The 12,755-nt window shown below is 38.2% G+C and overlaps 2 protein-coding genes across 4 annotated transcripts; one reads left to right on the forward strand and one right to left on the reverse strand.

Moving 5' to 3' along the window:
* Positions 1-354: 354 nt before the first annotated feature.
* eIF4B (eukaryotic translation initiation factor 4B) lies at positions 355-5,162 on the reverse strand. 3 transcript variants are annotated; one of them, XM_046636766.2, is made up of 12 exons: positions 5,009-5,162; positions 4,652-4,780; positions 4,142-4,320; positions 3,857-3,964; positions 3,371-3,599; positions 2,474-2,734; positions 2,104-2,350; positions 1,921-1,972; positions 1,708-1,819; positions 1,336-1,429; positions 1,055-1,124; positions 355-963 (listed from the first exon to the last, which is right to left on the reverse strand). In XM_046636766.2, the coding sequence occupies exons 1-12, from the start codon at positions 5,016-5,018 to the stop codon at positions 895-897; spliced, it is 1,560 nt and encodes a 519-aa protein (XP_046492722.1). In that variant the 5' UTR covers positions 5,019-5,162; the 3' UTR covers positions 355-894. The 3 variants fall into 3 exon arrangements, with proteins under 3 accessions (XP_046492722.1, XP_046492720.1, XP_046492723.1); XM_046636764.2 differs by having other exon boundaries at positions 4,142-4,323; XM_046636767.2 differs by having other exon boundaries at positions 1,055-1,155; positions 4,142-4,323.
* A 2,560-nt stretch (positions 5,163-7,722) lies between these two features.
* LOC124220816 (uncharacterized) lies at positions 7,723-11,307 on the forward strand. The gene is made up of 6 exons (XM_069133100.1): positions 7,723-8,295; positions 8,535-8,665; positions 8,910-9,025; positions 9,298-9,422; positions 9,663-9,759; positions 10,215-11,307. The coding sequence occupies exons 1-4, from the start codon at positions 8,147-8,149 to the stop codon at positions 9,301-9,303; spliced, it is 402 nt and encodes a 133-aa protein (XP_068989201.1). The 5' UTR covers positions 7,723-8,146; the 3' UTR covers positions 9,304-9,422; positions 9,663-9,759; positions 10,215-11,307.
* Positions 11,308-12,755: the final 1,448 nt, after the last annotated feature.

Raw genomic sequence — 12,755 nt, forward strand, 5'->3', positions numbered from 1 at the left:
AATGTTCATCGTATATTCATAAGTCATACCTCCTCCACCAAATATAGACATTACCGGGATAGAATATTACTCGAAAATGTCACAACATGCACCACGCGATTCTTCATACCTACTATGTGGGACCGCAGTGAAAAATAAACAAGTTGACAATCTCTCTAATTCGTAAGAATTTCCATTTGTGGTGCGTGAAAGAGTCTCTGAGAAAAATACAGTATTTTCCTCTAGCATAAATTACCAAGTAAAATCCAACACTTCTAATCGTGATGTCGGTAATTGATTAAGCCGTAGAAAGTCGAATAGTCTGACGAAGAGAGTGGAAAACATGGCCAAGGGTAATATTAATAACACGAAATGTAAGTTTTTTAAGTTTATGTATTCATCATTTCAATTGTTTGTCCTTTTTGCATCGACATTATTATATTACATGTACACGTCACATATTATACAATATCCTCGAAGCAACTGTACATCAGGTAAAATATCTTAAGTAAAAAAATGAATGTCCCGATTTTTCTAAATGCTGTAAACTGCGCTTAAATTTCATACTTTGGTGAACGATAGGATCATCGTTCATTATAAGAGACGTTAAAGTGTTGCCTTAAATTATTTAAATCAAATATCAAAGATCGACATATTAAGTAAATATTTGTGAAGGCAGTAATTATATTATTATGGAGTAATAAAATAGATTAAATACAAATCAACAATATTCATCCAGCAACATGAATGCAATGGACAATTATGTGTGGGCAAACTCTCAAATCATCAGCAAGATATTTTTTTTCATTATAATAGAGAGGTAAAACAAATTATTCAATAATATGCATTATGTATACCAATCATGATACATGTGGCACAATTCAATTGCAAGAGTATAAATTATTGAGGTCAAAATTAATCGTCGATAATGTCTTGATCCACGTCATCAGGGAGTATGGAATACTTATTGGAAGCTGCAAAGTTCTGAAAAACAATGTATAAATCAATGATTACATCACAAATTTTATCAATTCATCAATTTTAACTTTCGATCGTACTGCTAACGTATTCTTACCGGAATTTGCTCCTCTTTAGCTTTGGGCATCCTGTTCATGTCCTCATCTCTATCCTTTTCTCTCCTCTCTCTGAAAATGATTGATTCGTGTTACTGTTTCTCTTGGGATGCAAAGAAAATTATTAAAAATTATTCAACTGTAACAGATTTTCAGTTTTCAGAAAAAGGATGCTATCAATCAAGATTACCAGTGCTTCTACATGATAAATAGCTGTTAAATGATGGCTAATAGAATTTATTCATGGGGTTGCAGAGTAATGAAAAATAACAATGTAATTTACCTATCGGGAAATGAGCGAGTTTCAATAGATTTCGGCGGTCCACGAACTGGTCCACCTCGAGAAGGTAGTGGCCCTCTAGAATCTCCTCTTTGCCCTGTTATCAATTAAAGTAGTTTTGTGGCTTGAGAGCATGTCAACAAATAATGACCAGATCATTAACATTAACTCTTTGGATAATTGTTTAGATTTTACAATCATTAAGAGGCATTTGAAGAGAAAAGTGCAGATCATTTAATTACGCTTGGACCAGACACTTCAAACTGTCTCCAAGCAGAGTAGACGAACAGTGAAAATGCAGGTGGTGAAGAGGCACCCATACAAAGAATGAAGAAAACCGTGTGCCTCTTGTGACATCCATTTAAAAAGATATACCTGAGCGTGCAGAAGCTGCTTGACTGCGAGGCCCAGACCGTTCGATCTGCCTTCCTCGATCTTGTTCAGATCGCCAGCCTTGCCGTTCCTTATCCTTCTCTTCACGCCCTTCCTACAAATCCAAAACAACAGAAGAAACATGAATAAATAGGATGGCAAGTGCAAGGAACATATCCCTTTCAATTGAAAATCAACTTTTTCTTTAATACTTACACCATTGCGTCGACCCCACACACCATCCTTGGCAGGGCGCTTATCCTGCTCTCTGAAACAAGTATATTACATACAAGGGTATTAGATACAAGTTAACCTCTGGATATAAGTCGTTGCTGTTACGCGATCTTCGACATGATAACCATACCGTTATAATTGGATAAACAATTGAAAAAAAAATACCCTTCTTCCTTCGGTTTAGCTTCAGCATTAGAACGCGCAAGGCGTTCCTCAATCTCTCTTTCTTTAGCAGCTGTATCAACGGGTTTAGCTGCTCCAAAGATGTTTACTGCTGGAACAGGTGCAGGAGGTGCCACAACTGGCTCTTCGGTAACAGATTCTTCAGCAACAGGTTCGTCTTGTACAATAATTGGCTCTACAGGTTTTGTGCGTGGCTGTAACTGTAGCTTCGGTCTTGTTTTCAATTCCGCTGTAAAACATTATTATGCATAATTGATTGATATTTCGTGAAAAGGGAATATAAAAACTAGTTTCTTCATCGTACTGACTGTTTACAGGAAAGTAACCCAACTAACATATGATCCATACTCACATCTTGGTTCCTCCCGACGAGACGATCCGTCTCTTCCCCAGTCAGAATCTCCGTACGTGCGACGGGGACCAAAACTACTTCCACGATCACGGTCCCTATCTCCATCCCTGTCTCTGTTATCCCTGTCACCGCCGTACCGTGGACGATCTCTCTCTCTGTCTCCCTCATCGCGGAATCCACCTCTATCCCTAAATGCCCCACCTCTATCACCTCCTCTGTCGCCACCTTCACGCCAACCACCAGGCTTATTGTCATCAGAACCTGTAAAATATTGAAAGGTACGTCTTAGTATTGTAATGTTTGTTCTATAGTACTAACAATTTGCCAGAAATTTGACACTTCCATTTACGTGTTACTGTTTGTTCCAATATTCTATTGAATAGTACTTGATTAAATCATTGCCACAAATAACATTTATTATATTTGTAGGGAAATATTCGAAAATGTTGTATAAGGGCAATATTGTTGGAATCGAATAAAATAATTCATCCTTTTAGGTTGAGCACAGTGCCACCAAGTATTGAAATGCGATTCAATTGAAAAGTTCAAAAGATATCAATTGACCTATACATGAGAAAATTGCACTGTTTTCAAAATTTCATAGCCAAGTAAAACTTACGTACGGATTCAAGAGAAATAAAATGCAAATAAAATTTTTGTTCGGTACGTTTATTGAGGTCTTACATGTCAATAAAGATATACCAATCTTGAAAGAAACACAGAACCACAAAGTTACAAAGTTTTTTGAAGCAAAGCTAAAGAGAGGAGCAAAAGCAAAATAAATGAGATGTGCGTCTAATCCTATATGGATATTTGTAAGGACTTACTACTTGAAATTCGATTAACAAAACATATATTACATTATTAAAATCAAAAAAACCACTTCAATCTACTCACCTTCACGGTCGTCTCTTCTATCCTTATTATCAAATCCACCGCGACTACGGTAACGATCTGACTCGCCAGGAGCAGAATCATCTCGCGGCCCACTTCGCCAATCCCCCGCGGTTCGCTCAGGATCATCATAGGTATCTCTACGATTATCTCGCCCCATTCGACCACCCCCACGTCTGTCATCACTACTGCTGTTAGAAACTTCAATTCTAACACGTCGAGTTTTGATAGTCTGTAAAAATAATACACAGGTATACACAACTGTACATATCAGTACCTTGGTATTCAAAATTCAAAATCAAGGGTTGTAATTACTAATATAGGTTCTACAATCAGTTCTGGTAACTTGGACAAGACTACTTTCAGTTTGGTAAAAGATTCGTGATCATTAAGATAACCACCAGCTCAGAGGAAAATTACCATCAAATAGAGAGAAAATTGAAGAATCTTGATTTAGAGCCCACTATATACTGATAAATTTTTACTTACAGTGTTTGCAATTGAAAGTGCATCAATCAAACTTTGCCGGTCCTCAAATTCGACATAACCGTATCCCCTCATCTTATTAGAATCTTTCGGAAGGCGCATGTTAGACACCTGTGAGAAGTACGTATTGCATCATGCAATTACTGGTATTATATAGATATATAATACATATAATATAATAAGATAAATATTGTACGATATATAAATACTGTACAATATATTTATAAAAAATGTTTCAAAAATCTTTGAACACAAAATAAGAAGCTATCTTGACAAATGTGATCATACCTTCATATCAGCAAAAAACTCTGCCAGGTCTTCTTCATCTATATCATACGGCAGATTGGATATATATGCTACGTAAGGAGGGTTTGTAGGGATATTCTCTTCATTGACTCCTGTACCTCGCGCAGCTCTGGGTGCCGTCGGAAGATACACCGGCTCTTTGCTACGGTTCGATGAAAACCCTTCTGAAATATAATATTCTCAACAACTTGCAAAGGAAGTTTAACACTGAGACAGCTTCAGAAACATTTGATATGCCAGTGGACCACCACATGATTGAATCATCAAATATTGAAGTACGCAGAATCAAAATAAAAGCAAATGTGAGATGCGAGAATACTGCGGTAAGAATCATTCGGTTGCAATAGCAGCAAGTCGCTTGGATACGCAATATGAAAGAATAATAAAATGTAAGTGAGTATGAATACACAATATGAAAGAATATTAGAATATAGATGAATATGTATACTCTGACTAGTTAGCGGCAAGAAGAAAGTGATGAAATATTCTCACCATGTTCATCTTCGACATCATCCGCCCAATTTGAGGTTTTGAGCGGAGCAGTTGGTATACCGCCAGGTGTGTCGGCCAGAAAATCTGTCAGGGCTAGGGTTTTCCCCTTACTCTTCTTGGTCTTTTTACCTAGGATTGCGAAAAAATCTTTTAGAACAACGACTATTAAGAATTCACCCATAACGTAAGGGTGTACGAATTCAATATTGCAAGCATGTGGTTCTAGGGACTTTGCTCAGTTTGGTTAGGTAGAGAGATTGAAGCGTTGGCATGCTAACGAGGGTGTAGAAGTCGGGTAATCGGTACCCGTGTTTTATGGTACTGATCAAAAAGAATCTAATGCGGAAGCAAACTTACCCGACGACATTATAGTTGCTTTAATTCGACAAAAGCAAACCAGTCTCGCAGTTTTGATGGTGCACACGACCAACTTCGAGGTCCATGAGGCATGAACTATTTCGTCACAGAGTAGAAGCTATTTCGCTCATTTGGTTACCGTGAGGCTGCCGCGGGATTGGGGCACGTTGAAATGATAATCTAGAACGATACCGGGAACTTTAGCACTCGAATACGGCACCTGGTGGCGATATTCAACATCTAAGCGAGTAAGTCGAATTGCGTCAGCTAACTTGGACTATGTACTAGTCATGTGCACATTTACGAATTTCTTATAATGAAAGTTTCATGTTATATTTTAAAATTACAAGAACAAAATGTATTTTTATAAAAATACACTTGTCTACGTTTGCTTATGTATGTACGGTATGACCTGCTCACCCTAGTGCATATTTTCTCCGCTAGGTCAATTTTTTGGGCCATACCGATCTGCGAGCTCCATATACTTAGCCCTTCATTAATACCTGATTGAGTTTTTTTTTTTTTTTTATCGTTTTCCGGTGTTTGATATTGAATTCCCAACGCTAGATTGTCAATAGTTAAGTCGTTATTAATAAAATAACATCGGTTAGTGACGTCGCCCTTCACAATTGTAATTTGGACTCGAATTCAGTTCTGCATGTGCGAAATCGTTTATTGGTCTTTCGTTCGTGTTCAATAGCGCTCATCCAACCCTTGATAGTCTCCTGATTATCTATAAAAATAAAAGAAATATGTAGAAACAAAAAATGAAATCATGTGTAACTAGACGCTACTTTTGACCGTTTTCCAGTCCTAGCGGATCTAACTTATGGATGCTCCTCACTATAACCATAAATTGCATTAAAATTTCATTTTCTGTACGGGTGATCGTGTAATGATCGTTGATGGATTTTTTACGGGATTGTGTTACCAAACACTCGCAAACAATCAACAAACATTTCACGAACGTAAAAGTGAATTTTACTGTGATTCATTTTAACGAGGAGCTGTCGTAAGTTAGACGTGCTGGGATTGAACCGATAGATTGAACAAACTCCCGGAACTATTGCCAAACTAGAGTCGTTTTATTTACTTATTTTTTGGGCGGGCTCGGGGAGAGGGCTGTTTTTCAAGTTTTACAGGTCAATCGGGAACTATTAAAGGTTAGAGAAGCGCTAAATAACGCTAACAAACGATTCCGCACAAGCAGAACTCAAATCGGTCCTAAAATACAACTATGAGGGGCTAATGTCACTTGAATTCCTAACCGATCTTGTTTTATTAATAACTACTACGCTATTGACTATCTGACACCGGAAGCACACCATGAAACACTAACGATCAACAAATGGTTGAAAAAAATAAATTCGTTCGGGTATGAATGAGAGACTAAGTAAAGGGACAGCGATTGGTCGGGTGAATCTCTATCTCTTTCTTTTCAGGAGCGAAACGATAAGATAGAGGATACAATTAATCAATACCTCATTCTCTCCTTGTCTAACTCGTTGACTGAAGAATATAAAGGCGGATACACCCTGGGTAAATTTTTGTGATCAGTTTTTGGTAGGCAAGTGGGCCCAGGTGGGCCTGGGAGCGGAGGAGGGTTCTGCTCTATCGACTCTACCTAACGGGCTCGCACCGACATTCGTAGCAGTCAAAGTAGTGTCGGTATGGAGGCTTAAGATTGAGTCGGTTCAAAGTGGTACTCACTTTGTAGGACTTCTTGTCGATTGCAACTGAGAAATATCGATCAGCTCGATCATGCCCGTGAGAAAACGCGTAACCGCGTCCACGGCCAACCTCCGCAACGACCTCCGAGCACCTCCAACCACCATCAACCACCTCCTCCAACCACCGACTACCTTCGGCCTCCTCGTCCACCTCGTCCACCTCGACATCATCCGCCTCCTCCTCTCTGCACCGCGGCATCATCGTCGTCGTCGTCCTCGTCGACTACCGCCGATCACTTCCAGCCGCCGCCAAACATTTCCTACCCCCTCCAACCACCACCAAACACCGCCGGTCACCTTCTGCCACCTCCTACCATTTTCGAACACCACCAACCACCTCCGACCACCTCCGAACACCTTGGTCCTCTTCGTCCCCCTGCTCCGCCATGTAATCTATAACATTAATATTCATAATTATTCCAACAACTTTTCATTTGCTCTCTCGATCTTGAATTTTCGTAGGCATAGAATCGAAACGCTGTTTCTGCTGCGAGTGAATTATCTAAGTTGAGTAGAGATGCAGAATTGTTTTTCGAAGAGCGTTCGTATGGAAAAAACTTCAAAGTAATTGTAATACATCACGGATGCGCTAATTTTGATCCAGATGAAATGGATGCTCCGTACATGAGACAGTATTTAACGCCGTGTTCTGATTTAAAAACCTAAAAGGGTGAATGTCGGCGATTTTTTTTTTGATGAAAGAGAAATAAAACCAAGCTTCCTCAAACTTCAAGAGTATTTTAACACACATTTGAAAGATACGAGCAAAAATTTTTATCATTCAACTGTCGCAGAACGGCAGCGTTATTAGCTGACCCGTTAACTGAAGAATAAACCTTTAGTCCACGCCTGACGATCGAGGGGTCAAACCGCTTGAGTCTGCAATCGGCAGCAAAGATGAAATACGTATTTCTTGTCTGGAATATAGGAACTGAAATCATTATGCATCATATCATATCACATCAAACATCATACATCGTACATCATATCATACATCATACAGAGTATTGAAGTTCGAAACCGAAGTTTGAATGTTCGGATGTTCTGAAAGTGACGTCACCCGAAATTTTTTTTCTCCTGACGACATCGATCTATATAGACGAAAATCAGCTAGCCGAATTCCTCAGTCCGGAAACAACCGCGCAGTAGAGCGGACGGATAAGAATCGCGCGCCGCAGATTTTGAGTACCGGAATCTCTACGTCCTGGATCCTGCGCTGCAGGTCCGATGCCTGATGAAACTCGACTTCCAGGACAAGCGCTCCGTAATTTCTGTTTCATGTTTACAATGAATTAGTTCGATTCATTTTTCGCGCTAGCCCAAATTCAGGAGCTGTCAATGCGATAATCAAATTTATTATAAAGTCGATTAGTTAATGATTTACATTAATCCTTAAATAATAATTTTGATGTGTTTTTACACTGAAAATATTTATTACTATTCAAGGTATAACCCGAGGTGGTCGGTGGTCGTTGGTGGTGGTCGGAGGTGGACGAGGAGGAGGACGAGGAAGACGAGGAGAACAAGGTGGACAAGGAGGACGAGGAACAGTGCTCGGTGAGTAAAACATTTTTATAATATCTGATGGCAATTGTAATTGTATTTTATCTAAAATATTTCAAACTTGTCATGTACACAATAAATTATTTCAATTTATTTTTCGCGAAGCACATATTCAGTAGCTATAAATGCGCTAATAAAATTTATTATATAATTGATTAGTTAATTAATTACATCATTCCTTACACAATATTTTTGATGTGTTCTTATACTGAAAATATTTATTACTATTCAAGGCATAAGTCGAGGTGGTTATCAGTGGTTGTTGGAGGTGGTTGGCGGTGGTTGGAGGTGGTCGGAGGTGGACGAGATGAAGGACGAGGAATACGAGAACAAGATGGACGAGGAGGGCGAAGATTAGTGCTCGGTGAGTTCAACATTATTGTAATATTTAATGGCAATTGTAGTTATATTTGATCTAAAATTTTTCAAACTTGTCACGTTTACAATAAATTGTTTCAATTCATTCTCCGCGCAAGTACAAATTCAGGAGCTATGAATGCGCCAATCAAATTTGTTCTATTGTTAATTAATTAGTTAAATAATTACATTAATCCTTACACAATATTTTTGGTGTGTTCTTATACTGAAAATATTTATTACTATTCAAGGTATAACCCGTGGTGGTTGGAGGTGGTCGTTGGAGGTGGTTGGCGGCGGTCGGAGGTGGTTGCAGCTGATCGAGGAGGTGGACGAAGAAGACGAGGAGAACGAGGATTTCTGCACGGTGAGTAAAACATTTTTATAACATCAAATGGCAATTGTCATTATATTTTATCTAGAATTTTTCAATCTTGTCACATTTACAATTAATTATTTCAATTCATTTTTCGCTCATGCCCAAATTTAGTGGCTATCAGTGCGCTAGTAAGATTTCTATAATTTTCCATAATTTTCTCATCATCTTCTTGGTGAAATTTGTCAATACTAAAATTATAAAAATCCTTACACAATATTTTTTATGTGTTCTGATATTTAAAATATTTATTACTATTCCAGGTGTAAGCTGAGGTGGTTATCGGTGGTTGTTGGAGGTGGTTGGCGGTGGTTGGAGGTGGTCGGAGGTGGACGAGGAGGAGGACGAGGAAGACGAGGAGAACAAGGTGGCTGAGGATTTGTGCTCGGTGAGTAAGACACTTTTATAATATTTGATGGCAATTGTAATTATATTTCATCTAAAATTTTTCAAACTTATCCTGTTTACATTAAATTATTTAAATTCATTTTCCGCGCAAGCACAAATTCGGTAGATATAAATGCGCTAATAAAATTTATTATATTATTAATTAATTATTTAATTATATTAATCCTTGCATAATACTTTTGATGTGTTCTTGTACTGAAATTATTCATTACTATTCCAGTTATAACCCGAGGTGGTTAGCAGTGGTCGTCGGGGGTGGTTGGCGGTGGTTGGAGGTGGTCGAGCTGGACGAGGTGGAGGACGAGGATTCGTGCTCGGTGAGTTTAACATTTTTACAATATTTGATGAAGTAAAATCAGCATCAGGAGTAGGATCAGGGGAAGATGTAGAAATAGGAGTAGAAGTAGGAGTAGTGGTAGGAATAGGACTCGGAGTAGGAATATGAATAGAAGTAGGAACAGTAGGAGTTGGAGTGGGATTAGGAGTAGGACTAGTCGCAGTAGGAATAGGAGTAGTCGTCGTAGTAGGAGTAGGAGTAGGGGCAGAAGTAGGTAGGGCGAGGTGGGTCCTGAGAGGGGAGGGGAGGGGTGGGAAGGAGATATTATCACATCAAGTTATCAGTAATAAGCAATTGCGGGTAAAATATTAGCTTACTTTTTTAAGTATTTATGAATATAGCCTCTATGAATATTCATTGTTGATATATAAGGTCTGGCAACATACCTACTTTCTTTAAGAGATGTTGAAGATTTTTAACATGATTATGTTTCAGTTCTGTGCCCCACCTAGTTATCCACTGGTACATATCCTCCGACGTGACATCGCTGTGCTACGTATAAAGAAGAAAAGATTGATTAAGATGCAAATTGCTCCTCTCTTCTTGCCATTGTGCTTTCAGCCATTGTTGTGCCGTGTGTTTAAAATTTAGGACAGTATATAATATAGAATAACAGGTACAGCTACGAATATAACACTATAATAAATCTTATAGAAATGAGCTCTCATTGAGATTTCTCTGTATTTATAACTCGACGCGAGAAGGCAAAAATCAATGTAATGCCATCTGTAAGGTAATTTGCCTCGTGTTTGCACAACGAGAACTCGTTGGGCATTTTGCGGTGAAATTTGAAAAATTGTTGTACAAGAAATTAAATAACTGTAAAAATGGAGAAATAATATTATCTCTAATAGTGAATGTAGCTAATACAGCTTTAACCGTATATTGATTATGTTAATGAACTATTGTGACAAGATCGGAATTAGATAAGCTCTCTAAATACTCTTTTCTAGACTATTAATTTATATCATGTATATGTAAATGTATACTTCTTCAGTTTATACAATCACTGTACTAGGATTACCCTTGCCACGTTTTACGTTGCGCTTGTGTAATTTGTATATTATTAACCTTACGTTTTACTCTATTTGCGACAAGTTATGAGTGTTTCTAATTTCTTGGCAATTATTTATGTACATTTATGTGTATATATGTATATGTATACTTATGCATGTGTATATACATATGTACACATATTTAAAACTAGATTTTTACAATAAACACAGAGGTTTTAGTATATTCACATACGGATTTCTGTGTAAAGGTATGCTTGAACTAAAATATCCTTATCTCTAATACGGAGTTCTTCGTAATTCGCATTTGTTCTTGTAACCCAATGTCCTACATACGATGGCAAAAATCGAGATCCAACTTAACTGAGTCTCAAAGCTCTGTTGACATAAAAGCAGCTATTTGATAGAAATTATAGTTTATAGTTTACACAGCCCATTGCATGATATTTAATTACAAATACATATGTTTCAATGTATTTAGGAATAATTTATCAAATATACAGAGGTCATGTGCAAATAATAAATGAATTCGACCGCAGTTTGATGTATTCATTAGTGCTTTAACAATAAATTTAAGCTTTGTTACTTCTTTTATTTTATTATGGATAATCAAAAACATTTCCGACTATTCGTGCTGTGGAAGCATGGGGATTAAACCAAATGTAGCAAAAGATTAGAAACAGTGTATGTAGAGTACGGGTATTTTTCTAACAATGCAAACACGTGCCGCTAGCTTAGTTTTGACATATCTAGAATACCACGCCTTGCGAATTAGCTTTCCAGACAGAGATGAATGATGAATTTTAAGGACTGCATTATCGTTGTTGAATACTCTACGCCTCATGGGAAACGAAAATCTGTAACGATAAAATTGATGCACCGCATCATCGTCGACTTTAACTTTTGAAATGTCCTACCATTTCCGAACACCTCCAACCATCCTACTTACCTATATTACTAGATTAGCTATGATATGAAAAGAGAAGAATTATTCATTTCGGAATGGGATTCTATTCGACGCGCGCTCGATGTATTCCATAACATTAGTATTCATAATTATTCCAACAACTTTTCATTTGCTCTCTCGATCTTGAATTTTCATAGGCATAGAATCGAAACGTTGTTTTAGCTGGTCGCAAGTGAAGTATCTGCGTTGGGTGGAGGAGCAGAATTGTTTTTCGAAAAGCATTCGGATGGAAAAAAATTCAGAGTAACTGTAATACATCACGGATGCGCTAATTTTGAACGAGATGAAATGGATGCTTCGTATATGAGACGGTATTTAACGCTGCGTAGTGATTTAAAGACCTGAAAAGGTGATAGGGAGAGAAAGAACAAAGCTTCTTAACACTTCGAGTGTATTTTAACACACATTTGAAAGATACGAGCAAAATTTTTCATCGTCCAACTGTCGCAGAACGGCAGCGTTATCAGCTGACCCGTTAACTGAAGGATATATCTTCAGTCTACGGCTGACCATCGAAGGGCATGGCCGCTTGAGTCTGGAATCGGCAGGAGAGATAAAGTGCGTATTTCTTATATGAAATGTGAAAACTAAAATCATTATACATCATATCATATCATCGTACATCATACATCATACATCATACATTATATCATATCATCACACATCATACATCATACATCATACATCATACATCATCATAGGTAGTATTAAAGGTCGAAACCAGAGTTCGGATGTCGGATGTTCAGAAAGTGACGTCACCAATTCAAAATCAGCTAGCCGAATTCCTCAGTCTGGAAACAACCGCGCAGTAGAGCGGACGGATGAGAGTCGCGCTCCGCAAATTTCGAGTAAGGGTTCTCAACCTCCCGATCCCGCGCATCGGGTCCGCTACGTATTTCGAGTACCGGGTTCTCAACCTCCCGGATCCCGCGGTTCGGGTTCGCTACGCGGTGAAACTCGACTTCCAGGATAAGCGCTCCGTGGTTCCTGGTTCAC

Source organism: Neodiprion pinetum, chromosome 1 (genome assembly GCF_021155775.2).
Source record: "Neodiprion pinetum isolate iyNeoPine1 chromosome 1, iyNeoPine1.2, whole genome shotgun sequence".
In the NCBI taxonomy this organism is placed as follows: domain Eukaryota; kingdom Metazoa; phylum Arthropoda; class Insecta; order Hymenoptera; family Diprionidae; genus Neodiprion; species Neodiprion pinetum.